The sequence below is a fragment of the Acomys minous genome, assembly GCF_964271855.1.
Source record: "Acomys minous genome assembly, chromosome: 12".
NCBI classification, from domain to species: domain Eukaryota; kingdom Metazoa; phylum Chordata; class Mammalia; order Rodentia; family Muridae; genus Acomys; species Acomys minous.
The window spans coordinates 19833327-19861230 of record NC_140493.1 but is presented as its reverse complement, the minus strand read 5'-3'; the positions used below and the strand labels follow the sequence as shown (position 1 = coordinate 19861230).

Sequence of the window (27904 nt, the reverse complement as noted above, 5' to 3'; positions counted from 1 at the left end):
CACTGTCTGCTTCCCTTCACCTCAGTCCACGTGCTCTCAGCCATGTGAACCACTGTGGTTGGCCATGGTCATTTGACCTCTAAGGTACTGGGGTCCTGTGACTTCTAAGGGACTGGGGTCATGTGACTTCTAAGAGACTGGGGTCATGTTTTCATGCCAGCTGCACATATGTGCCCGTTCTGCCACAGGAAGCTGGAGATGAGTCCTTGGCCATCTAGGGTCATTGGTGCTCCCAGATTTGCAGTTCTCTCTACACAGGCAACACATACTTAATCTCTGTCCTCTGTCCTCCACTGGAACTGGACAAATGGACCCTGGGCAGGTGTCTCCTGGACTCTGTCCTGTGAGCCATTTCCCTCTGCTGGCTTCATTGTGAAGACCAACAGTGAGTCTAAGAGCCCTTCCCAGGTTCTTCTCTTCCTAGGCATGATGGGAAGTGCGAACCCAGTCAGCCTGGGAAGTGTGACCTCACTCACTGGGAGGACAGTGACTTCTGGGTGCTGCCTTGGGAAGGCTTAGTTTGGGCAATGGAGGTTGGAGGTCGCTTAGGGTTGGTGAAGCTTCCCTTCCCAGATGGTTACTGTACCCCTCATGGTGTGAGGCCTCCTCAGAACTATGGGCAGATATGATAGGATGTTACCTATGCAATCCAAAGCCACTGAATCTTTGCTATCAAATGCAGTATTTGTAATTAACAGGATTTAAAACTCAAGGAAAAATATTGAAAAGACAAAAATGAATGGAAAAGGAAATCAAAGTGCAACAGCAGTATATCAGTCAGGTCCCAGACTAAAATTGACTTGGAGGAGAAAAGAGTCACTTCAAAGAGTTGTGCACTGTGATCCCAACAATCCATCTTTGCATTGGTGATCTGAGCTTTAATATTTTCACATTTTTTGAAAATTAATGAAAAAAAAAGGGGAGGGAGAATGACACCTCACACTCACAAAGGAGAGCTCCCCACCTTAGTTGAGGAAACCACCTTTAGACTACTGGCATGCTTATAGCTGGTTCTGTCATGAGAGACATCCCCAAACAAAGGGGCTTTGGTTGTGTGACTTCCTGTGGTGTTGAGTGCTGCACCTCACAGTTGACAGCATTGCTGTAGGGCATGTGGGCCTTGTCTGCCATTGTCTGCTGTTTGGGTTGTCGTGCCTGCCCTGTGACTTCATCAGTCTCCTGTTTGTCAGACTCAGCCTGAAGGGACAGCATCCCCTCAGTGAAACAGTCACAGGGGCTCCCCTTTGCCCCTGTCTTACTACCAAATCAAGGGCTGAGTCCAAGCAAGAAAGTTCATCCCTGATTGTTGCTGGAGTCTGGGTTAAGTTCGTGCTTCCTCCCTCTCATTTCCTCCTCCTTCCTTCATCACTTCCTGTGACTATTTAGCTCCCCAACCCCTTTATGAGAAAGCATCTCATTAAGTAGTCTAGGATAGAATGCCCCCGCTGGCCTTGAACTTGCAACCTTCTTGCTTCATCCTCCCACACTGGATACTGAAGGCCACTGTTCTGTGTCAAGAATCTCTTTTCTCACAACATTAAGGTTGCTCCTAGGTTGGGCTGACCAGATAGAGGGGCAGGTCTGTCTGTGGACTGAAGACTTGGGACACAGTTGAGACAAGGAGGGGAATTGGACCAGGAGTCTGAGGTGCAGCCACAGAACTTGTTTATTGAACATTCAATCAGCCCAAGCTGAGCAGAAGGATGGAGCTACTGGCCCTGCTAGCGCACGGCTACACAGAGTTGGTAAGGCTTTGGAGTAACTGGCAGTGCAAAGATGCCTTGGTCGCTGGGCCTGGGCTGTCCATCGGGCACGGAGAAGCTAAAGCGCTGCAGGAGGCAGGTGAAGAAGAGGAAGAGCTCCATGCGGGCCAGGGGCTCCCCCAGGCATATGCGGCGGCCTGAGGGTGGGAGAGAGGCTTGGTCAGTCTGGGTCCTGGTAGGATCTCCACCCTCAGAGGCACCCTGGGAAGACACAGGGCGCCAGGCACCCCGCGGGCACCTGCGGAGAATGGCATGAAGGCCTCAGGCTTCACAAAGTGTCCCTGGGCATCCAGGAAGTGCTCAGGATGGAATTGGAGGGGTTTCTCCCAGACGGTCTCGTCCTTCAGCACCGAGGACAGGTTGGGGATGAGCATCGTGCCCTGGCGGGAGACACACGGTGTGAACATGGACTGGGGTGGGGCCAGCAAGACCCTGGACACCATGATCACGTCACAACCTCTACCTCACACACTGGATCCTCTCATTCTCCCTCAACCCTGGAGCCTCTCAGCTGCCTCTCGTGCCATTCAAGGCCTTGTGACAAATCTCCCCATGTGCAGTGCTTCCTAAAATCCCCCTGGTTCACTTCACTGGGCTGCTCGCTTCCCTGAGGATTCTTGGGCAATGGCGGCAGTGTACTCACACCCACATAGGTCCAGTCACCATGTTGACATCCAGGATGTGGTGATCTTGTATTTTATCGCCATTGTATGCCTAGAGGGATCCTGCGACAATGGTGCCCATGCCTACCTTTGGGATGTGGAAGCCTTGTAATTCAATGTCACGGGATGTCATGTGTATTACATTGGTTGGGATGATGTCGGCAAAACGCTGCACCTCATGGACGACAGCATTGGTGTAGGGCATGCGGGCCTGGTCAGCCATCTCTGGGCGCCGCGTCTGCCCTATGACTTCATCAATCTCCTGCTGGACTCGGCCTGGAAGGACAGCATCCCCTCAGTGAAGCAGTCGCAGGGGCTCCCCTTTGCCCCTGTCTTACAATCAAGTCAAGGGCTGAGTCCATGTGAGAAAGATCACCCCTGATTGTTGGTGGAATCTGCGGTAAGTTCGTGCTGGGAGCCACAAGTGTCTCATGTCATCTGGGGGGTGTGCCTCCAAGGCCCAGTAGACTCACGCTGCACATCCGGGTGCAGGATCATGAGCAGCAGGGCCCAGGACAGCGTGGTTGACGTGGTCACCATCCCTGCAGTGAACAGGTCAGCCACCACCATGCGCAGGTTCTCGTCATTGAAGCTGCTCTCAGGATTCCCCTTGGCCTGGGCCAGGCAGAAAGGGTGGGCTCAGTGGGGAGAGGAACCCCACGAGGGCCTCCCATTGTCCCCAGGCAGCCCAGGTGCTGAGTCACTTGGTGATAGACTGGACCCCACCCACCTGGCCTCACAGCTCACAGGACCTCAGCCCCACAGCCCCTGGCCCCATCACTTGGAGCTGTCAATCACCTTCTCCACCTCATTCAGGAAGGCATCGGTCAGGTTTCGGGGTGGCTGGGCGGGATTCCAGGTGGTTCTGTTCTCCATCAACAGGTGATCCACCGTAGCCAGGAGGGTCCTCTGATTTTGCAAGACCTTGTCAGCTAGCCCTGGCACACGAAGGAGCACCGGGAACGCATTGAGAACCTGTGACAGCCACAGACGAAGTCAGTGCTTCCGTTTAAAATTATTAGTCATAATCGTGTATGAGGCTCATGGGCCATGGTGTGTGTGATCGGTTGTCACTGCCCTTCATGGGTCCCAGGCGTCATAGTCAGGTCTCTGGGCTGCGTGACAAGCTCATTACCCACTCACCATTTGGCTGTCTCCTTGATGCTAGTTATGCTCAGCCCCCAGCCTCCTTCACTGTGGACCCAGAGCCTGCTTGTCCCTACCCATCACCCGCTCCTCCTCAGCTGCAGCCTCTGGCTTCTGGCAGCCCTAGAGGAGAGAAGAATTTCATCCCGGAAACCACAAGCATATGTGGTTTCTACGTAGACAGAGGACACAGGTTCTCTCGCTTTCTAGAAACCCCGACCTTGGACCCCTTCTCCCCTCCTGTTGTGGAAGGTTTGTCAACCAGCCTATCCTCCTGCAGCTGACTCTCAGAGGGCCTCTCCCACTCACGTCCTGGGCAGGCAGCTTCCTCTGGGAGGATGCACAGCACAGAAGTGGCTCTGCAGGCTGCCCTGAGCCTCCTACCTCAGGAATGAAGCCAGAGATCTCTGTCAGACTTTCTTCCAATAGGCTCAGCATCCTGATGAGGTAAGGGTCTCCGTACTCAAAGCGACGGGCAAAAATGAGGGACGCGATCACATTGCACAAAGCTTTGTTCAGCGTGGTGCTGGGATGGAAGGGACTCCCTGGGAGCGGAGATGCAAGCACGTCAGTGTACTGCCCATCTCTCCCTGTGCCCATCTGCACCCCTCACCCATCACCCACCAGCCTGGTCGGTGAAGGCGTCACAGAGGTGGCCAGCCTCCTCCGTCACCCACTGCTCCAGAGATTTCTTGCCCAGGCCAAAGTTGCGCAGAGTGGACACAGAGAACCGCCGCTGCTCTCGCCACTCGGGCCCATAAGGTGCAAATGCCAGTCCTGCGGACACATCTGTGTGTAAGCAAGGACATCTAACTGTCCTATCAACTGCTCCCACCATTTCTCATCTCCTCTGGGTTCCCTCCTACCCACGGGCCTCTCAAAACCTTGCTACCGCAATCCAGACATGCCTCCTGGGTAATGTCTACCCTGGATTTCAGTGGCTCTTTGCTGAGTTGCTTGACAACATATCCGGTCCGCATTCACGCCCTGTGGTTCCTCTGCTCACTGCCATACCTCCAGGGCCATCTCTGCCTCCACACAGCCCTTTACCTTGGGATCTGGGCCTCAAACCCAGGTACTCAAAGATGGGCACCACAGGGCGGTCAGCAGTGTCCTCTCCACAGGTCACCAGCGCTTCCCGCACGGCCTTCAGGCCATTGATGACGACCACAGGCTTCCAGGCCATCTGCAGGCTGAACACGTCACCATAGCGGTTTCGAAGCTGAAGCAGAGGGACAGAGCACTTAGGAAGTGGAGGTCCCCGTGGGGCCTAGAACCAGGCTCGCTGCTCAAGCAATGGCATAGTTGTTTTTTTGATTTTTTGTTTTTTCTTGTGTGTGTGTGTGTGTGTGTGTGTGTGTGTGTGTGTGTGTGTGTGTTGGTTGTTATTGACCTTTGGTCTTCCTGTATTGTGGGAGAATGCTCTTCCACTGACTTCTATCCCAGGCCTGAGATCTGGTGTCACAAACTATGCTTCTCATCATTTAAGTCCAGCAAAGGACTCACAGTAGATGTGATCACCAGCTGAGACCATGCCAGACTCAGAAAACTGTTCTGGGACCTCTTAGCATCTCACGACATATGAGGAAACTCAGGTTCCTTGAGATGGGCAGTGAGGCCACAGAGCACACAGCAGCAAGAGAGTCACCAACCATAGCCCTCTGTCCACTTCCTGTGCTGACTGACAGGCTGCGCTTGACCTGGGACCTGGCACCATGCTAAGACCTCACCTATGACAGACAGGATCATAGGGACTTGGGACCTCTATGACTGCTGCCCTGTCCAACCAGACCGGAATCTGCTGTCACATCCTGCCTCACCTCCTGGACTTTGTGCCTCAAAACTGTTCCAAGAAGGTCCAAGTGCCACCACCTCTGTAACCTGTGGCTCCACTCCCACTACCTGCTGCAATGGACACTGCATCCTCTGTTACCTCCCAGCACTAAGTCACTCACCTTGTACATGCTATACGGCATGTTCTCCAAGTCCAGCTGCAGCAGGTTGCCCAGCACAGGCCACGGTGCAGGGCCTGGTGGGTATCGGGCAGCCCAGCGCTGGCGCCTGTGCATCAGGTCCACCAGCAATATGAAGATGACTGTGAATATGGGTACGGGCCACAGGCCAGTCCCAGTCAGCAGCTCCATGGCTGCATGCCACTGCTCCCCAGGCTTCCTAAAGAACAAGGGACAACGCTCACCACAAACACATAGGACCAGAAGTCTCTGGGTTGGATCCTGCTACTTTATAAAGAAGTGGCAGAGCTGCCCTTTGTTCTCTGCTCCAGCCAAATTTTGTTTGTTCAAGTGTAGGGAGGAGCCAGAGAGAGTGAGTCCCTCCCAGGAGCTGACTTAATGGTTCTTCTGGCTGAACATGGAGGGGGTATATCCAGGTGACTCTGCTTTGAGGTGGACAATTATGTTGTGCAGTAAAATTATCTGTTGTGCCACACATGCAGCCTGTGGTGAGTGAGGGGCAGTGGGGGAAGGCAGCTGCAGCCTGTGGTGAGTGAGGGGCAGTAGGGGAAGGCAGCTGCAGCCTGTGGTGAGTGAGGGGCAGTGGAAGGAGGCAGGTGGGTCCAATGTAATCTTCAGTACAGTTTGGGTCATGCAGTTAATCAGGAAAGCAGGACACAGCTTGGGATTATTCAGATCCAATTAGAAAATTCTCAGTAATGATCTGAGAATGGTGAGGAGGCCACTAAGGTGGGCATAGAACTTGCCACATGCTCACCTGTGTCTCTTACCCACCCTCTTTTTCTTGGTGAGTCAGTCTCTCCCCCAACAGTCATGAAGAAAAGAGAAACATGATTTAAAACGGTACTTGTGCACAGGACTGCTGCTGGTCACCCTGCACGTGCCCACTCTCACTCACTGGGGTCAGCCAAGGCTCTGCCCATGTCCCCTCTGGGGATCCAGACCTCTGAAGATGAAGGCTCTACTGTCCCAGTGGAGTCCAGGCTGCGCTCTTGCTCTCTGCTGCCCCCTTCAGTGAGGCAGAAGGGAGGCAGGAGCGAGTTAGAGGGGAGCACACCATGGAGCCATAGCAAGGTCTGGACACTGGATCTTCCTGTCTCTGCTGCCCATGCCACCCCTTCTCAGCTGACCTCTCTGTCACCAGGCCTGAGGTGACGCGTTTGTTGCTGGCCTGAAACTCCCAAGTCTACTCCCGGTTCCTGTCTCTGCCTCACTCTGTGACACAGGATGGCAGCCTAGGTTGGGGCACAGACAAGGGTCTTTCACTAGGCTCAGTATCACCTGAAGGCGGCCTGCGGGGGAGTCAGGACACCTGAAAGGGTCACGGTCAAGAGTGGGAGGAGGGAGACAACCGCGCTCTGCTCACTGACAGGCTCAGGCTGCTGGCTTCCTCCGGGACCTCATTGTGAAGGCCAACAGTGAGTCTAAGAGTCGGTCCCAGGTCTTCCTTCTTCCCCCCGGGCACTTGTTCCCTGACCTCACACCATGGTCTTGGTGCTGCCCATTTACCATAAAGAAAACGTGTGCGCTAGTGTCATGGGTGACAGTAGCCAAATATAGTCGGTCAAGGTTGAGACTGTGGAGACGGAGCAGAAGAGAAGAGAATTTGCTGCTTTAACCTGCGGTGACCACGCTGTATTTGCTGACATTGTTCTGAAATAGCCAACCAAGTGGCACAGCTGGGGGGTGGAGGGGGGGGAATGAGCCCTTTGTAAACAAGAGACACAGGCTGCGGGATCACAGAGAGGCCAGGCATGATGAGCCCTGGAGGAAAATGAGGTCGCGGTGACTCTGGTTGTGGTGGAGAGTTTGGTGGAAGAGGAGGCCATGGTGGTGTCCTGGATACAGCCGTGGAGAAGGCGGTGGCAAGGGCACCGGGATGTGGGAGCCACGGTGGTGCGTAGGGTGGAGGTAGAGGACGGTCTGCTGGCAACAGTAGAGGAGGAGATATGGGGGAAGGTGTCTGTGGTGGTGAATAAAATAAGGATTTGGAGAATCATAGTGAACAACAGCAATCAAATTATGGAGCCATGAGGGAGCTGTGTTGGTGGAGGGCACCCAGGCAGCCCCTAAGGAGTTGGCTATGGATCTGGTCCTGCGGTGATGGCAGAAGCAGTGGGAAGTGGATCTCTGAGTTAAAAAGCAGCCTGATCTACATATGGGGTTCCAAGCCAGCCTGGGCTACAAGAGAGACCTTGTCTCAAAAAAAAAAAAAAAAGTCATAAGCAGGATTTTCCTGCCACTGTGGAACGGGCGCATTCTCCTACACAACAGCAGTGACATGAAAACTGGACAAGCATGTGGAAATTAGCAGCAACACTCTGAAACAACCAGAGGGTCAAACTGCAGATGCTATTCAGACAACAACCTGAGGTGAATGGAAACCATATGATATTCAAACTACAGCAATAAGGAACCCACAAACATGAACTCCTCCCATCCCATACCAAAGGCTAGGCTTGTAGTCAGCATGTTCCAAAACCCTGGGCTCAACACATAGCACTAAAAAACAATCAATGAAAAGAAAGAAATCAAAGGAAAAGCCAAGCAGACATAGAAGGGAAGAATCATCAAAATACATTGAAGGAGAAAAACTAAAGCACAGAGAAAAACCCCACAATTCCTTCTAGAAACAGAAAGTGGGGGCAAAAAGCCCCACGATGACGGTGGAGTCAAGGACAGAGCTCAGTGGTAAAGCATTTGTTTATAGCTTGTTTAAGGCAGCGGTTGAAAGAGCTCATCTCTGTTTATTCCTATTTCAGCTTCACGGACAGGCGCAGGAGAGCTTCTTTCAACATTTGGGGCTGGGCAGTGTGCCAGCGTGGGCCGGGCAGGAGGAGAGGAGAGCGATCCTCAGCCCTTGCAGGGTCTTCCTTGGTGGCACTGCTGGGTTCATTGTCCTCTCTTGGCTACTGAGAAATGGCTCAGCCCACAGGTCTGTGTGTGACCTGCACTAACCATATGTGTTTCAAGAAGGACTGAGGACCCCAAAGCAAGAAATACTGGGACTTCTGGAGTGTTGCTGGTTGCTGTGGGGCCCGTGCCTCCTGGTTCTCCTGATGGAAGGTCAGATGACAGAGCAGTTCTGGAAAACAGTATAGTGGATCCAAACCATCCCCCACAGACATGCACACATACATAGATACATATACATGCAGAGACACACACAGAGAGATGTACACACACAAAGAAACCACCTGCACACACACACACACACACAAACACACACACAAAGATATACTCTCACACAAAGACACACCATTATGCACAGAAACACAACACATTTACCTATACCCACATTCACACAAAGGCAGACGCATGCTAATGCACAGATACATGTTTTCACACACTAATAGACATGTACACATACACACTTGCACAAACAGTCATATGTACACATGCATGTGTATACAACATGCACACATGCCAACACACACAAACTCGCATCACATGAGCTTACATACCACACACATGCCTACACATAATGTCCACCATTCCTTGGAATTTACTTATTGCTACTTTTTTTTTTTTAAGGAAATTAACTCCATTCCCCAGGCCAACTTATAAGACTGCCAGCCTCCTAGTTCTGGCTCTCAAACCGGCCGTGTGTATGAAGCCATCTTTGCTGTGGCCCATGGACGCTCTCTGGGAGCTATTCCCCTCTTTCAGACTACTACAAAATATGATTGTTAAGAGTGTGGATACCTGCCCCACATCGAGCGCCATTTGTTTTTTTTTTTTTAATTTTAAGATTTATTTTTTTATTATGAGGACAGTGTTTTTACCTGCCTGTTGCCCTGCACACCAGAAGAGGGCACAAGATCTCATTCTAGATGGATTCAGCCACCATGTGGGTGCTGGGAATTGAACTCAGGACCTCCAGAAGAGCAGCCAGTGCTCTTAACCTCTGAGCCATCTCTCCAGCCCCACTTGTTGTTTTAAAATTATCAATATGTCCAGCTAGCAGTCAATCGAGACACAGACGCTCGTTATATATTAAAATAGCTTTAGTTACCCTGGGGCGGGGCCAGACATTAATCCTCTGAACTACTTCTCATAGTGGGGCAGGTGTCCCATACCTGCCTCAGTCCCATGCCATCTGTTTCTAATAACGTCTATCAAGCTACCTGCCAACCATAATCCCACACCCCTTTCTCATAATGTTCAAGGTGCCCATTAAGGACGCATGAGGTGGAGGGGAAGGGTTGAGCACAGACTGTTCTCTGCAGTCAGAAGAGAGAGTGATGAGAGCTTGAAAGAGGAAATAAATGGCAGCCACCAACATCGTTTATTCTCCGTAGGTGAGCCTAAGCTAGGGGCCAGACTAGAATGTGATTCCTGTTAGCGAGTGACTGCACAGAGCTGATAGGGCAATGGGCAGTGCAGAAACATAAAGACGCCTCGGTGGCTGGGCCTGGGCTGTCCATCGGGCACGGAGAAGCTAAAGCGCTGCAGGAGGCAGGTGAAGAAGAGGAAGAGCTCCATGCGGGCCAGGGGCTCCCCCAGGCATATGCGGCGGCCTGAGGGTGGGAGAGAGGCTTGGTTAGTCTGGGTCCTGGTAGGATCTCCACCCTCAGAGGCACCCTGGGAAGACACAGGGATCCAGGCACCCCGCGGGCACCTGCGGAGAATGGCATGAAGGCCTCAGGCTTCACAAAGTGTCCCTGGGCGTCCAGGAAGTGCTCAGGATGGAATTGGAGGGGTTTCTCCCAGACGGTCTCGTCCTTCAGCACCGAGGACAGGTTGGGGATGAGCGTTGTCCCCTGATGGGAGACACACGGTGTGAACATGGACTGGGGTGGGGCCAGCAAGACCCTGGACACCATGATCACGTCACAACCTCTACCTCACACACTGGATCCTCTCATTCTCCCTCAACCCTGGAGCCTCTCAGCTGCCTCTCGTGCCATTCAAGGCCTTGTGACAAATCTCCCCATGTGCAGTGCTTCCTAAAATCCCCGTGGTTCACTTCACTGGGCTGCTCGCTTCCCTGAGGATTCTTGGGCAATGGCAGCAGTGTACTCACACCCACATAGGTCCAGTCACCATGTTGACATCCAGGATGTGGTGATCTTGTATTTTATCGCCATTGTATGCCTAGAGGGATCCTGCGACAATGGTGCCCATGCCTACCTTTGGGATGTGGAAGCCTTGTAATTCAATGTCACGGGATGTCATGTGTATTACATTGGTTGGGATGATGTCGGCAAAACGCTGCACCTCATGGACGACAGCATTGGTGTAGGGCATGCGGGCCTGGTCAGCCATCTCTGGGCGCCGCGCCTGCCCTATGACTTCATCAATCTCCTGCTGGACGCGGCCTGGAGGGACAGCATCCCCTCAGTGAAGGGGCAGCTCGTCCGTGACCTTCCACCAATGGGTTAATACGTGACTCCAGTCAGACTTGTGGGAGTGTGGGTCAAGCTAATGATGGAGCCACTGGTTTCTCAAGTATGTCTATCTTCTTCCCTTCCCCCTCCCCAACTCCCAGCCCAGCCAGGCTCACGCTGCACATCCGGGTGCAGGATCATGAGCAGCAGGGCCCAGGACAGCGTGGTTGACGTGGTCACCATCCCCGCCATGAAGAGGTCAGCCACCACCATGCGCAGGTTCTGGTCATTGAAGCTGCTCTCAGGGTTCCCCTTGGCCTGGACCAGGCAGAGAAGGGTGGGCTCAGTGACACAGTTAGCACAAGAGCAATTTACCACTGGATCCGTGTTCCCAGCTGTTGGGTCCATGAGTGATAAACAGACCCTACATTCTGGGTATCCCAAGCCACATAGAACTTTAGCTCTACCTTTATGGCTGTCCCTCACCTTCTCCACCTCAGCCAGGAAGGCATCAGTCAGGTCTCGAGGTGGCTGGGCAGGATCCCAGCTTGTCTTGTGCTCAATCAACATCTTATCCAGGGAGCCAATGAATGAAGTCAGCTTGGGGAAGGCTCTGTGGGGCAGCCCAGGGATGTGGAGGAGCACTGGGAGTGCGTTCAGCACCTGGGACAGAAACACAAGCGGTCAATTGTTTTTATTTCAATTGGGAAGTCATTATTTAACGGTGTGTGTGTGTGTGTGTGTGTGTGTGTGTGTGTGTGTGTGTGTGTGTGTGTTTCTGTGCGCATGCATGCAAGCACACTGTCATACATGCACAGTGGCTCATGTTTGGTTGTCAGACAACAATTACACAATAAAACCTATCCCTTCCTTTCAAGGTCCCAGGAATCCAGCTCAGGCCTGCTTCATAAGCTGCTTTACCCATCACCCATCTGTCTCTCTGGGCCCGGGGTGCTGTGTCTGCACAGTGTTCACCTGGGCCAGTCTCAGTTCCCAGCCTCTCCCACAATGCACTGAGGCTTTGACTTCCCCGTGCATCACCGGCTTCCTCGTCAGTGCCAGCCTGTAGGCTCTATTGTAAGCGAGGCTGAACCGAAGAAGTGCTCTACCCTGCAAACCTAACAGGCTTGTGTGGCTTCTGTATAAACAGATGCAGAGGCTCACACTCTTCCTGGACCCACTGACCTTAGTCCACTCCGCCCATCTGGTTATCTGAGGTTTGTCAAGGTCCATGATTTTCCCCTTGCTTTTGACCCATTCACACAGTGCTTACTTTAAAAAAAAAAATTAAACACATTTTTATTGAAAAATAAAATAATTCATATTACATCTCATTTGCTATCCCATCCCATGCATCCTCCCATTCCTCCCTCCTTCCTGCTTTCACCCTATTCCCCTTCCCTATGACTGTGACTGAGGGGTACCTCCTCCCCCTGAATATGATGCTAGGGTATCAAGTCTCTTCTTGGTAGTCTGCTATTCTTCCTCCAAGTGCCATCGGGCCTCCCCATCAAGAGGACATGGCCAAATATGGGGCACCAGAGTTCGTGTGAAAGTCAGTCCCCAGTCTCCACTTAACTGTGGAGAAGCTTACTTTTTAAAAATAGGATTAATAGCACAGACAAAGCCATGCCCACTGCCCTGAGCGCGTACCTCAGCAAGGAAGCCCGTGTCCTCTCCAAAACTTTCCTTCAATGTTTTGATCATCCAGTTGAAGAAAGGGTCTTCATACTCAAATCGCTGGGCATAGACGAGAGATGCGATCACATTGCCCACAGCCTTACTCAGGAGGGTGCTGGGTTCGAAAGGATGCTCTAGGAACAGAGACGAAAGCAAGTCATGATAGTGCTCAGAAGCCCCTGCGCACACCTCTACACCCCACCGTGCATCACCCACCAGCCTCCTGGATGAAGGCGTCACAGAGGTGGCCAGCCTCCTCTGTCACCCACTGCTCCAGCGATTTCCTGCCCAGGCCGAAGTCCCGCAGAGTGGACACAGAGAACCGCCGCTGCTCTCGCCACTCGGGTCCATACGGTGCAAGGACCACACCTGTGGACACATCTGTGTGTAAGCAAGGACACCTGGCTGTGTGGTCCATATGGTGCAAGGACCACACCTGCAGACACATCTGTGTGTAACCAAGGACACCTGGATGTGTGTTCCATACGGTGCAAGGACCACACCTGCAGACACATCTGTGTGTAAGTAAGGACACCTGGCTGTGTGGTCCATACGGTGCAAGGACCACACCTGCAGACACATCTGTGTGTAACCAAGGACACCTGGATGTGTGTTCCATACGGTGCAAGGACCACACCTGCAGACACATCTGTGTGTAAGCAAGGACACCTGGCTGTATGGTCCATACGGTGCAAGGACCACACCTGTGGACACAACTGTGTGTAACCAAGGACACCTGGCTGTGTGGTCTCTGCTGATCACAAATTTCCCTGTGGTCAGTCTTGCCCATCGGTGCCCTAAAACATTGCTACCGCACATCATCGCCTGCTGCTCTGGGGGCTCCACCCTCCTTTTCAGTGAGAGTCCTTTGCACTGCCTACCCACATCACCCCCATCAGACCCTGCCCATCTTCTGCTCACTGCTCCTCAACCCGATCCTCTCTCTGCCTTGTCTGCACTACAGCTCTTTGCCTTTTGACTTGTGCCCATAGCCTAGGTGATTATAAATGGGCATTTCAGGGCGGTCAGCAGTGTCGTCGCCACAGGTCACCAGCGCTTCCCTCACAGCCTTCAGGCCATTGATCACAATGACAGGCTTCCAGGCCATCTGCAGGCTGAACACATCACCATAGCGCTGTCGAAGCTGAAAGAGAAGGACAGGGCACTTAGGTAGTGGAGGTCCCCAGCACAGTGGAAGATGACAGTTTCCCATGTCATTCTCTCGGTGTCTGTCACTGTGTTTGTCTCTGTGTCTGTGTCTGTGTCTGTCTGTCTGTCTGTCTGTCTGTCTGTCTGTCTCTCTCTCTCTCGCTCTCTCTCTCTCTCTCTCTCTCTCTCTCTCTCTCTCTGTCTCTCTCTCTCTCTCTCTCTCTCTCTCTCTCTCTCTCTCTCTCTCTGTCTCTGTCTCTGTCTCTCTCTCTCTCTCTCTCTCTCTCTCTCTCTTGTGTGTGTGTGTGTGTGTGTGTGTGTGTGTGTGTGTAGTTTGAATGATACTCATTATTGAACCTTGTCCTGACCTACACTGGGCAAATGTTCTATCACTGACCTACATGCCCAGCCTATGCTATGGAACTTTGTAGCTTGGGGAACCATATCTTTAAAATTCAGCAAAAGACTCAGAAGGTCTGACCATTCAGCTGTGGCCTTGCCAGCTCCTTGGGCCCCTTCCCACCCTACCAAACAACAGCAGGTTTGGGTCCCTGAGATGGAGAGCCAGGCCTGAGACCACACAGGAGCAAGAGATTCCAGAAGATACATCTTCGCCACTTTGTTTTCCCAATAAGCCTTCTCCCATTCTAGGCCCATCTTCCTGTCTATCCTGTGGCGCCAGCAGCTCTAAGCTTGCCTGGGGGCAGCATGAACTCTACTGCACAGCACCTCTCTCTCACCTTGTAGAAGCTGTACGGCATGTTCTCATAGTCCACTTGCAACAGGTTGCCCAGCCCAGGGAGTGGCACAGGACCTGGTGGGTAGCGGGCAGTCCAGAACTTGCGCCGGTGCATCAGGTCCAGCAGAAGCAGGAAGATGGCCGTGAATATGACCACGGGCCACAGGTTATCTCCAACCAGCAGCCCCATGGCTGCTCCACTGCTTGCCAGGCTTTGTTGGAACAGCCGCTCCAGACACCTAGAGTGAGGAAAGATCCTCTCAGGGCAGACTGGGGGCCTGGTACCTTATAACGAGGTTAAAGCTGCACTGTGCTCTTCTACCGTGAGGCAAGTAGCTGTGTTTACTGTTCAAACAGAGGGTGTGTTTGGAAATAAAAGTCCAGAGAAAGTCAACCTCGGAGGCCTTTGCCCTTTGTTCTCTCCCTAGGTGTTTATGTGGGGGAACGGCATCAGTAAAGGATAGATAACCCTGGAACCTTCTAACAAGTGGTGCTCATATGTCAATCACTGCTGGTCACCCTGCACATGCCCACTCTCACTCACTGGGGTCAGCCAAGGCTCTGCCCCTGTCTTCTCTGGGGATCCAGACCTCTGAAGATCAAGGCTCAGCTGTCCCAGTGGACTCCAGGCTGCGCTCTTGCTCTCTGCTGCCCCCTTCAGTGAGGCAGAAGGGCGGCAGGAGCGAGTTAGAGGAGAGCACACCATGGAGCCATAGCAAGGTCTGGACACTGGATCTTCTCTTCTCTGCTGCCCATGCCACCCCTTCTCAGCTGACCTCTCTGTCACCAGGCCTGAGGTGACACGTTTGTTGCTGGCCTGAAGCCCCCAAGTCTACTCCCTGTTCCTGTGACAGACAAGGGTCTTTCTCTCTAGGCTCAGTATCACCTGAAGGCGCCTGCAGGGGAGTCAGGACACCTGAGAGGGTCACGGTCAAGAGTGGGAGGAGGGAGACAACCGCGCTCTGCTCACTGACAGGCTCAGGCTGCTGGCTTCCTCCTGCTTTGCTCCAGGACCCTCCCAGGGTAACTTGTGGTGATTGATGGTTAACCCTGGAGTCAGTGCTGGGACAGCACAGTCTGCCTCTCCTCTGATCTCAGCCTGTCTGAGCGCTGTACAATGGTGCTGACTGGGTGCTGGCCCCATTGTGGGATAAGCCGGCCCAGGCCTGATTTTCCCACTTCTCTTAAGTGAGCTCCTTTGAGGTAAGTGTGCTGACAGGAGAGTGATGTCACACTGTGTGCTGTAAAGGGTTCCCTGATCTGTCCTCTGCTCTTGGGAGGTGACCTGGATGCTCTGCTAAACAGCTGCCTGTTAACACTGTCTGCTTCCCTTCACCTCAGTCCACGTGCTCTCAGCCATGTCAACCACTGTGGTTGCCCAGGGTCATGTGACCTCTAGGGTACTGGGGCCATGAGACTTCTAGGGACTGGGGTCCTGTGACTTCTAAGGGACTGGGGTCCTGTGACTTCTAAGGGACTGGGGTCCTGTGACTTCTAAGGGACTGGGGTCATGTGACTTCTAAGGGACTGGAGTCATGTGACTTCTAAGGGACTGGGGTCATGTGACTTCTAAGGGACTGGGGTTCTGTTTTCATGCCAGCTGCACATATGTGCCCGTTCTGCCACAGGAAGCTGGAGCTGAGTGCCTGGTCATCAGGGGTCATTGGTGCTCCCAGATTTGCAGTTCTCTGTACACAGGCAACACATACTTAATCTCTGTCCTCTGGCATCCACTGGAACTGGACAAATGGACCCTGGGCAGGTGTCTCCTGGACTCTGTCCTGTGAGCCATTTCCCTGTGCTGGCTTCATTGTGAAGACCAGCAGTGAGTCAAAGAGCCCTTCCCAGGTTCTTCTCTCCCTAGGCATGATGGGAAGTGCTAACCCAGTCAGCCTGGGAAGTGTGACGTCACTCACTGGGAGGACAGTGACTTCTGGGTGCTGCCTTGGGAAGGCTTAGTTTGGGCAATGGACGATGGAGGTCACTTAGGGTTGGTGAAACTTTCCTTCCCAGATGGTTACTGTACCCCTCATGGTGTGAGGCCTCCTCAGAACGATGGGCAGATATGATAGGATGTTACCTGTGCAATCCAAAGCCACTAAACTGTTGCTTGAGATGATGCACACTTGGTATGCAGAGAAATGTAAAGTAGTGAGAATCAACCTCATATATAATTTCTGGGTGAGTGTTTTGTTTACTCCTAAAATGAAAACAAAGTAGGCTGAGGAGTTAGCTCAGGATGCTGAGCCAACCTCAATTGCACTTCCCCCAAGGTGAAGAAGTAGTTGCAGTGGCAAGAACTGGTCTGGGACCCAGATAGGCCCTGTGACTTCTGGTGACAAAGAATATAGTCTAAAGGGCACAAGCATCAAAGAACTGAAGATAAAGTGGCATTTTAGTAGTTAAAACCTTCGTGTCTCCCAAGTCACTGCCAAGGCGGCTGAGATGCTTGAAGGGCAAACACCGGCGACCCAGGCCCACAGCTGGATCTTCTGGAGCCGCTTCGTGGAAGGAGTTTTCCCCTCACTCAGCTTGAACCAACCATCTCCTAGCTCCACATGCACATGTGGCCCATCTCCTATTCACACCTAAATAAGAAATACGTGTTCTTAAAAAGGTCACTGGCAGGCTGGAGAGATGGCTCAGAGGCTTAAGAGCACTGTCTGTTCTTCTGAAGGTCCTGAGTTCAATTCCCAGCAACCACATGGCGGCTCACTACCATCTCTAATGAAATATGGTGCCCACTTCTGGCTACAGACACACATGGGCGCTGAATACTGTATAAATAATAAATAAATAAAATCTTTTTTTAAAAAGTCACTGGCAAAACAGGAAAAAGAAAACAAAATGGAGAGAGACAATAGTGACAATGCACAGGTCCCACAAGGCAGTAATACCCAGAAAGAAAGAAGAAGAAAAAAAAACCATGTGTATCAGATATCTGAAGCAAAAAGACTTGCATAGCTAGTTCTGCAAGTGAACAAACAGCCAGCAAGCACATAAGCAATGCCCACGGTCACTTTCACTGGGACAATGAGGCCACAACCACACTGTGACACTGCCACACTCGTTAGTGTGGCCTCTATCCAGACAACCCTAGGAAACACAGGCCTCCAGACACCAGAGCTTGCAGAGCCATGTGCATTCGTCCTGGCAACGCCAACCGGCACAAATGACGCTGAGCGCAAGTGCCCAGTAATTCCTCAACAAAGCTATGAAGGATGCCACCACTTAGGAGTGCCCCTCTGAGAATACATCCCAGAAGGGTCATTGTCGGTCTTCCATGCTCACAGCTACATGGTTCACAAGTGTCACCGACAGATGAGCGGGCAAACAAACCAAACCAAAACAACAGCAACAACAAAAACAACCAACCAAACGAAAACACAGTGCAGTACTGGCAGTCCCTCTGTTCCATGGCTGTAAGCTCTAAGATCACCCTAAAGCGGCCGATAGAACCAAACTACGGAACGCACTATGGCTTTTCCTGTGCACACATGATGTAATAAAGAAGAGGCACTTCCTCAGGGCACTAGGAGCTCAATAACACTTGACAGTGGTGACGCTAGAGATGGCGGGGGGGGGGGGGGGGTTCCAAACATGGTCTCTCAGGTTGCTTCTGTGCTGCGCACACTTCTCACGGGATGATGGGAGACGATGCACTGGACTCTAGCTCCCTCTCTGTCGCTGCCATCAAACGTTGTGATCAAAACAATTGGAGGGGGTACAGGACTTATTTAGCTTACACTTCCGGGTCACAGCCCATCACCGCGGGAAGTCGGGCTAGGCACTCCAGCTGGAACCTGTTGCAGAAACCGTGGAGGAGCGAGGTGCCCTGGTCACTTTCAGGCTCAATACGTAGCCAGCTTTCTTAGTCAGCCCAGGAACACCTGCCCAAGGGCTGGTGCCATGCACAGGGGCCAGGCCCTCCAGTAGCAACTCAACAGTCAAGACCACCCCTCACTGACCTGTCCACAGCCAGTCTGAAGCCCACCATTCCTCAAGTGGGGTTTTACTCTGGTGTAGATGACTCTAGGCTGTGACAAGTCGACACTTCAACTGGAACGCTCTACCCCTCGTCACCTCAACCCAGAAACACAATTCTTTTTAGTATAACTTCCTTGTTCACTCTGATCTTATGTTCATATCATAACATGAAATACATACAGTCCATGGGCTGGCAAGATGGCCGGGGGGCTGAGACTAAGGATTGCTCTTCCCAAGTTCAGCTCGCAGCACCACACGAGCCAGCTCACAACTGCCTGTGAGTGTGCTCAGCAGTGCAGTGTCTGTCTGTGGATCTGAGGCCTTTGACTGCCACAGACACTGCACTCATGAATACACACACACACACACACACACACACACACACACACACACACCAATGGTCAGCCTGTATGGGAGTCCACACTTTTAATCCGAATACTTTGGAGGCCAACTCAGATGAATCTCTCTGAGTTTTGTTTTGTTTTGTATGGTTTTTTTTTTTCTTGAGACAAAATTTCTCTGTGTAGCCTTGGCTATCCTGGACTTGCTTTGTAGACCAGGCTGGCCTTGAACTCACAGCAATCCACCTGCCCCTGCTTCCTGAGTGTCGGGATTAAAGGGGTGCACCACCACGCCCTGCTGAATTTCTGTGAGCTTAAGGACAGCTTCGCCTGCATAGTAAGGCCTATGCCAGCCAGAGCTACATAGTGAGGCACTGTCTAAAAGAAAAGGGAAAAAGGAAATGGTTGGAGAGATGGCTCAGTGCTTAAGAAAAAGAACATTGGCTACAATTCCAGTACACCCACACTTAGTTCCTGGCACCCACATGTGCACGTGGTCCCTCAGAATCACAAACAACACGAGGTCCATGGGATCCTGCACCCCCTTCTGGCCTCTGTGTATTGCACACACACGACACACAGACACATGTTCAGGAAAACACCAATACACATAAAATAAAAATTAATGCATATTTAAAGGAAAAAAATCCCACAGTCTTTTCATTCCAGTGCTTTAAAAGTTCTGTGCTTCATTAAAAGCACAAAGGACATAGCTTTGAACTCCCATAAAATTAAAAAAAAGAAATCAAAATTTATATTTTCTCGTTTTTAAAAAAAGATTATACTTTTAATTACGTATCTATGTGGCTGTCTGTTTTTGTATATGCGCCCATGAGTGGAGGTGCTCATGGAAGCCAGATGTGTTAGATTCCCCAAGAGATGTAATTAAGGGTGTTGTTTAGGCACCTGACCTGACCTGGCGTTGGGATCGGAACGCAAGTCCCCTGCAAGCGCTTCCTCCCTTAACTGCTGAGCCATCTCCCCAGGTCAAATTAGACATTTTCTTATGTCAACAGTAAAGAATCAGGCCATAAGAATGACCAAACCAAGGCAAACTCCAAATCCAGCAGTGCAAATGCAAACCCTGAGGCTTGCTCATGGCATCCAGAAGGCTGCTCAGTCCCACTTGTTCAGCCCTGCCATCCACAACACACACACACACACACACACACACACACACACACACACACACACACTGTGTCTCACAGGCTTGGACTGGCCCCAACCCACACCTGCTGCTGCCCTTGCCCGACTCCACGGATTCTGACCTCGCCATTAGCCTGGGGTCTCTATTGTAACTCTTGTCTCTCCCCAGAGACCCTGCCCATGCCATGGGGTGCCAACCCATCTGCTCTCCGAGATTTCCTTCACTCTTATAGGTCTAACACCTTCAAAACTAGCATGGGAGCTCTCCCACTGCCACGACCTTGGCCTTGCCATGACCATAGCTTTTGTGTGCCGACCATTGGACTGATGTCCTCTGCCCTTATCTCACTGCAATGGTGTTGATCTCTTACTGGTCACAGCTCAGTTTGCAGCCCCTGAGTGACCAGCACCCATCAGCCCAAGGGAGCATGGGCTTCCCTCACTCGTGACCACCGCTTCTTTTCTATGGAAAGATCTTTTTTTTTCCTCTCACACAATATAATCTGGTTATGTTTCTTCAACCCTACTCTCTCCAGATCCTCCCTCCCTTCTCCTCATCGTAGCCAATACTCCAGCCACAGCTGACCCATAACCATATCTAAATAAGCCCGAACCACACAGCCTCCCCAGACTATCTTTGCTTCCCTTGGAAAGCTCCAAAGGCAGGCCTCTACGTCCCAGGTTTTTGTCAGTGTCCTTATCCTCCAAGCTCCATAGAGAGTACTCCACTAACCTCTGATAACCCCACAGGTTTTCCATCACAAAGTTCAGCCATCCTCCAGGAAAATAATACAAAAGCACTTTTTTTAAAAAAACCTGTAGAGAGGCTGGGGAGATGGCTCAGTGGTTAAGAGCACTGGCTGCTCTTCCAGAGGACCTGGGTTCAAATCCCCCGCACTCACAAGGCAGCTCACAACTGTCTGTAAGTCCAGTCCCAGGTGTGACTGGCTCATGATGGAAATCACAAACTGTTTGGGGACAGATGTTGGTGAAGGTCCCCAAAACCCTGCGCTGTCACAAATTGCAGATATGTCTCCCAAAAAAAAAAAAAAAAGCTGTTGTCCTCAGACCTGTTGCTGTTGTGGATACATTCACTGGCACTTTATGGAAACGCCTTTGTTTGTGGCAAAGGTCCAGGTAGGGAAAGAGCGTCCTTTGTTGAATGTAATTCAGCGTCACTGAGTAGAAATCACAGTGCTGAGAGCCAGAGCTCAGGTCTCCCTCCCCGTCCTGTCCCCACCCCATCCCTGTTGTTCCAGACAGCTGCATTATTTGGCCACCTTGAGGACATGGTCACTTAGAAACTCTGGCTGCTTCCTCAGCTGGGAGAACCAAGTCTGTGCTGCTGCCTCCCTGGAAGACAAGTGGACATGGGCAAGTAGGTGCGGCGCTCATACACACATGTGCACACGTGTGCGTGCGTGTGGACACACACACACACACACACACACACACACACACACACACATACATGAAGCTCATTCTGTCCCCTCCCCCCACCAGTGGTAAAGCTCTTGTTTTTAATTCACTTCCATCCCAAAATAATAACAGATTAGAATTCTTCTGAAATCCAAATCAGGGTGGCTCCTGTACTCTAGTCTGCCTGTGTCACCTACCTTGGCCTCTTTCTCTTTGAAGGAAAAATCCAAACACAGGGACTAGATCTGGACTCAGAGGGGACTAGCATTTATGGAATATGTTACTACGCGCGCACACACAAACACACACAGAATTTTGACCAAATACTCGTGATGCCTCCTTGAAGGAGCAATGCCTGCTACTGTACCACCCAACCCGTAGACCAAATGGGGGGCGGGGCTTATTACACTCACAAATCACAAACCCCAAGATGGAGACAAGAAATGTGTTTGGAAAGACGATTCAATATTGCCCAAATGCATTAAAACCGCTTTCACGGCAAAGGTTGGAATGCCGTTGGCCCTCTTGGCCATGTGCATGGTTCCCGTCGCTGTTGCTGTGTCTAAAACCAGGGGGACTTTATGCAGCACACACAGCAAGCTCAGGTCTGCACCTGGCCTACGTGTCTTCACTTATCACAGGTGTGGCCAGCAAAGCCCTGGGAAGGCACCCGCCTTGTCATCCAGCTTCAATGTGACAAAGTGGGACCTTCTGTGTGGTCTGTCAACCTTGGATCTAGGCAGCATGGTCTCGGGATCCTACTTTTGAGTACCAGGGCGTTGCCTGATGGGTTCTGGAACAGAACAGGCAGTGACAAGACCCAGCATGGCCACAGGCTCAGGTGTGGGCTGGGTGAGCGTCTTCCCTGAGTAAGCCACCCTGCTGGAGTAGAGGGGAGCCAGGCGCTCCTTCTGCTGTGCAGCACTGGGTTCCAATGCCCCCCAAAGAGAGACTGCATCTGGGAGAACTCTGACAGGGCAGAGAAGGGGCAGGAATGGTGTGCTGTCCTAGAAACAGGAACACGTCCTCTTTGACAGTCTATTTCCAAGTATCCTGTCAGGGCACAAGAAACTTCTCAGCAGAACCGCCGAACAGGCCCTCTCTCCCCACCTAGGCAGACCGCAGTCTTCCATGGAGCGTCTCACAAGCCTGTCTTACACTGACACATAGGCTGCAACATGAACTGCTCAAGACGCCAACTGCCACATCCCCTGAACTGTATCATCTATGACTAAAAAGATGACCCTGCCCTTTGGACAGCATTTCTGACAGTGGAGACAAATTTCTCAGGGCATGCCTCTTCTCTCATGTCAAACAGCTGAACAGGATGAGGGGTTGGTGGCTTGTAGCTGAGCAAAAAAGTACTCGGGCCCAACAGTCTCAAAGCCATGACCTCTAATTCATCACCAGCATGAACTTGACAACTGTGCCCTAGAGCTTACAAATCACACCTGGAGCCAGCAGGAGCAGAGCGGACAAGCTAACAGTGTGAAGACCTAACAAAGCCCACAGGCCGGAGACCCACCCCAGTCACTGCCAGCATGGTCCTGAGGCTGCTGCAAAGCATTCTGTCCACTCCCTTTGGAAACGTTTTGTCCCATAAGAATATTCCAAGCCGTGTTGTTCTTTGCAGTGTTACGTGTACACTCCATGTCTGTTTTTAGCATCAAGCTAACTGGTGAGCAGCTGCTGTGATGTCCTCCTCAGAGCCCCCAGTGCAGCTCTCTCCAGATCCTGCAGGAAATCCTCCAACCCCTTCCCACCTTCAGAGCAGAGAGGCAGAAACCTTCAAAACTTCAGGCTACAGACATAGGGTAGCTTACTACCATGTCTCAAATCCCAGGATCTGGGAGGCTGAGGAGGAGGATTGCATTGAGCTCAAGGCCTGCTACAGTGTGAACTTTGTCTCAACAACACAAAACAAAGGGCTAGCAAGGAAAGCAAATCTCTAGGACTTGTTGTGTAATGGAGAATTCTAAGACTCGAGCTGATGTGATCCGTGCTTGACTGTTTGAGGGGAACACACTGGCATCTGCTGCTGCCAACACAGAACAGGGTGGGCTGCTGGGGCACAGATCACAGCTACAGCAGACAGGATAGCAACTGTACATTCTAGTGGGTGGTCTGAGGGCATTTGCTGTCAAATTCCTTGTATGTTCAGTGTAGAACTCTCTCTCTCTCTCTCTCTCCCTCTCTCTCTCTCTCTCTCTCTCTCTCTCCCTCCCTCCCTCCCTCCCTCTCTCTCTCTCTCTCTCTCTCTCTCTCTCTTCCTTCTTGTTTATTTTCAGATAGAGTCTCACTATGTAGATCAGGATGTCCTGGAACTCACAGAGATCCTCCTGTCCTGCCTCCGGAGTACTGGGATGTTATGCCTGGCTCAGGGTGGAATATCTGTCTTTTAGTTTTTCCTAATTACTGGTCCCTAAAATGGCCAGTCAGCGACAACAACATTCCAGTCCAGAGGGTGCAAGCAGGGCTGCTGGTTCTGGCCAGGGCCCACCCACCAGCCTCATCCTCCCTTCAGCAACTTTGTTGAGCCCCAAAAGGTTAAGAAACAGGGTCCGAAGAGAGAGAGAGAAAGCGGGGGCGGGGGGGGGGCAGGGGGGCGGTTCTGGATTGCTTAAGTCCTGCCCGTGCCCAGGAAGGCCAGAATACACTCCAAAGAGCAAGTTATGCAAAGGCCCAAGGTCAGGCTCCACCCTGCTCTCTGTGGCACAGAGGTCTTCAGCCCCTCAGCCCTGTGCCTGTCAGGCCGGTTCCAGGACTCTATGATTCTGGGGTGAGCCCTAGGACTCAAGGGCTCAAGCCTCTGTCAAGCCTGGGACAATAGAAAACAGTTTACTCCACAATCCCTCAAGCTACAAGCAGCCCTGGGGTTCCCCTCTGCCCACCCTAGCGAGGAGAAGCATTCCCTCTAGGGGGAGTGACTACCGCGCTCCAGTGCCAAGGTTGCCCTGGCTCAGGGCCTGGAATGCTCCCCGCACACCTAATCCCCCTTATTACCCTCCCCCCTCCCTCCCCCCCCTCCCCACCTTGCATCCCTTGCTCAGCTAAGGGTGCAGACCTGCAACCCCTGCCTTTACCAGCGAGTCCTGACGCCCAGCAGAGGGGAAGCAAGAGGCTTCTGGAGACCTGCAGGAACGAGAGGAGAAGAGCGACTCTTGGGAGGCTGCACTCTGTCTGAGGAGGAGGTGGAGGGTCCACAGAGCAGAGAAAGGTCCACTCCGAGGAAGACTGGACAGACACGGTGAGGAGGCGGAGTCACTCCAGCAAGTTGAGGACGCTCTGGGGAGGGGGCGGGGCGGAGTCCTAAGGACGCCTTCCAGGGAGGGGGAATCCTAGATGAGGAGGCGGAGCTCTGAGGAAAAGCCCTCAGCCCTGACAGGTCAGAGCCTTGCAGTCTCTCTGAGCACCCAGAGCTCACTTAGACTTAGCTTACGCTCCTCTGGGGCCCCACATGGTTCCTGGGATCACTGAAGAAAGAGGGAACTGCAGGCACTGTCTAAAAAGCAGCACAGAGAAGCGGGCATCTTTTACACACAGCATAACCAAGCTGAGATAAAGAGTTAATTTCCCATCAGAGACCCTGGGGACTGGAAGACAACAGAATAAGACATGTGAATCATGAAGAATGCCATCCAAATTTGCTTTGTCAGGGAAAAATTATCCCTCAGGAATTAAGGGCATTTCCAGATAAAGTGGAAGGAAATCATTATCAGTGGGCTTGCCTTACAAGGCGCAGTAGAGGGAGTTCCCTGAACCCATGCACACCAGTCAACTCAGCGCCACAGAAGAAATGAACTCAGTGAGCACAAGTGTTCGTGTGCTTGGGGGTGTCACTCCGTCCCTTTTGCCAATATGTCTGAAAACACCAGTGACAAACCCGTGTTCCTGAGAAGAAAATGTCTAAATCTGTGACCTGTGGCAATAATAGTATAGTCGGGGCGGGGCAGAGATGAACCGCACAGGGTCTGCACACTTCAGAAAGTACGTTGTTATTCAGAAAAAGTTTGTATACGTTTAAGGTGTTGGTTCACACCTGGAAACTCCCTGGCCAGCTCTCCTGGAGCGTGTAGTACCCCAGAAACAGCAAGGAGGAAGATGGGGCCTGAATCCCAGCAGTTGTCCTCTGACCTCTGTATGTGCTGTGTGGCATGCCCCTACCATGTATGTGCACAGCCTCACAGTGAGTCTTAAAGGATGTTGACTTAGCCTCCAAGGTGAATAATGAGAAACAAATACACTGTACAAAAAAATGAAAAGAGAATCAAAGAGGAACACTAAGAATATCAAAAAGCTTAAAATGGAAAAGATAGAGGAATTGAGGTAAAGACAAAAGGAACACAGAAATTAAAAAAAAAAAAAAGTAAAATGGAAGAGGCAGGTCTCCTGGCTTGGTTTCTATTGCTGTGGTACAAACACTTGGACCAAACGTGACTCTGGGGAGGAAGGGGCTGATTTCAGCTTATACTTCCAGGTTGCAATCTGTCCCTGAGGACAGTCAGGGCAGCAGCAGCTGGAGCGGAAGCTCGGAGGGTGCTGCTTACCAGCTTGCTCACAGGCTTAACCTTAGCCAGCTTTCTTATAAGGCCCAGATCTCCCAGCCAAGGGAGTGACGCCGCCCACAGCTGGCTGGGCCTTTGCATGTCAATTAACAAGGCAACTCCCAGGAAATGCCCACAGGTCAGTATGATCCCAGCTTCTCTCAGTTGAGACTCCCTTCTCAGGCGACCCTAGGCTGTGTCAAGTTGACAGCTACAGGTAAGAGAGCAGGTTTTGGCTGTCAGTAATTAATTGAAATGTACCTGAGTTAAAGCTCTTATTGATAGCAGAGATTGATAAGTTGGTTAAGAAGTGAGATTCATCTGCACGCTGGCTTCAGGGCACCCACCATATAAAAGGAAATAAAGAAGCTGGAATTAGAAAGATAGGAGAAGATATTCTATGAAAAAGGTAGCCAGACCTCGGTGGCTGCATTGCAGTCTGCAGAAATGACCAAAAGTTTGGGCCAGGAAGAAGATATAAAAATTGCAAATGCACACTTACACACCACATAAGGATGATGTGAGTCAAGGACAGACAGTATAGACATTCATATCACCGGGTGACATCACAGCCAGGCTAGGGTCTGTAAATACACTGTAGCGTCTGCACAAGAATGCCCTGTGGAGATAATGCAATTCTCAGACCGAATGTATCCTGAAGTGGCATCTGGCTCTGTGTAGGAACAGTAGGGACCAAGCTAGATGGGGCAAAGGGGAAAGATCCGAAGGAAGAGACAGCAGTCAGTGATCGTGGGGGTTTAGTACTTATCAGCAGTGTGCAGGAAAAAAAAAAACACAGAAGCTCCTTTAGGAAAGTTCCGGATTTGAACCATCTGTGTATCAACTGGTCCTGATAAACACAGAGCGACGCTCAGCAGCCTAGGAAGCAACAGACTCTGGTTCAAACCTTATCACAGAAAAAAAAAAATTAAAGTTGGGGAAAAGCTGGATGTAGCCTGGTGAGAGAGGGAGGGAACTTTCTGTCCAACTCCTGTACCATGCTGAGGATGACTGTCAGTGAGTAGTGATAGAGCTTGCAGGGAAGCCGGGGTTCAAAGTTGTCCCCTCCCTTTACTAGGATTTCCGGTCCATTCAGCCATGTGGAACATAACCTTCTCTAGTCTCTCAGCACTGTGGGTCTTTGACCACTAGATGATCAAAGGGGCCTGGTTGGAGCCATGGTGTGTCCACACGGACTACAGGTAAGATAGAGGAAGACACCTGTCATGGACCTCTGGCCTCCATGAGCAAATGTATGGGTGAACTCCCATAAACATAGATGTACACACACGCACACTACACACACACACACACACACACATACACACACATGCTAATGATGCTCAAGGAGGTCATTGTAAAACCATGATCACAGCAGCATCATTCATACTGGCTGAAGGAGGGAACACAGTGTCCACTGACAGATGAGTGGATTAGAAGAAAGAAAAGCAAGCACGCAAGCAAACAAACAAAACCCCACAAAATACGAGGATGCTTAAAACAGGCTTGGGGGTGTGGGGGAATCATAAAATATGGGCTGTTTTTTTTTCCTTACGTTTCAAAAGGTGCCTTTTATTGAGTGTGTGCCTGTGTGTGTGTCTGTGTGTCTGCTACACATGTTTGGGTGCCTAGTTCCCCCCAAGGAGCTCGGGTTGTGCAACCATGCGCTCCCAGCACTGGTGTAGGAACCCTCTGGAAGAGCAGTAGGAGTGCTTCACCTCAGAGCCATCGCCCAGTGTTGGCCTTCCTGCTTGCATGGGAGAGTCTCAGAGAAAGCCACAACTCCACAGCCCGAGAACCTCACAGCTCTGAGGTGGGACTGTGTCCCAAGCGTATCCTGAGCCATGGGAGCCCAGGGACACCACAGCTCTGAGAGGAGGCCTCCTCAGCAGAGATGGTGCAGCTCCCAGGGGAGGGGTCTGTCCAGCTGAGCTGAGGAGCCAGAGGACTCACTTTGTAGACCAGGCTGGCCTCGAACTCACAGAGATCCACCTGCCTCTGCCTCCCGAGTGCTGGGATTAAAGG

General features: G+C 51.6%; 1 protein-coding gene across 1 annotated transcript; it reads right to left on the bottom strand.

Moving 5' to 3' along the window:
• Window positions 1–1643: 1643 nt before the first annotated feature.
• On the bottom strand, window positions 1644–24609 carry LOC311579779 (uncharacterized protein). The gene is made up of 20 exons (XM_084750622.1): window positions 24419–24609; window positions 14444–14681; window positions 13527–13698; window positions 12771–12923; window positions 12528–12688; window positions 11361–11537; window positions 11051–11192; window positions 10678–10865; window positions 10166–10307; window positions 9891–10064; window positions 6826–6836; window positions 5527–5808; window positions 4622–4793; window positions 4196–4348; window positions 3956–4116; window positions 3224–3400; window positions 2899–3040; window positions 2514–2701; window positions 2002–2143; window positions 1644–1900 (listed from the first exon to the last, which is right to left on the bottom strand). The coding sequence occupies exons 2-20, from the start codon at window positions 14630–14632 to the stop codon at window positions 1722–1724; spliced, it is 3105 nt and encodes a 1034-aa protein (XP_084606748.1). The 5' UTR covers window positions 14633–14681; window positions 24419–24609; the 3' UTR covers window positions 1644–1721.
• Between the last annotated feature and the right edge of the window lie 3295 nt (window positions 24610–27904).

What these genes read in the sequence shown, in the direction of transcription:
- LOC311579779 (XM_084750622.1), bottom strand. Translation starts at nt 14,632, where the DNA reads ATGGGGCTGCTGGTTGGAGATAACCTGTGGCCCGTGGTCATATTCACG. An exon ending in CTTCATGCCATTCTCCGCAG is followed by an intron (nt 10,065 to 10,165) that starts GTGCCCGCGGGG and finishes TCCCACCCTCAG; the next exon opens with GCCGCCGCATATGCCTGGGG. An exon ending in TGCCGTATAGCATGTACAAG is followed by an intron (nt 4,794 to 5,526) that starts GTGAGTGACTTA and finishes CCTCTGCTTCAG; the next exon opens with CTTCGAAACCGCTATGGTGA.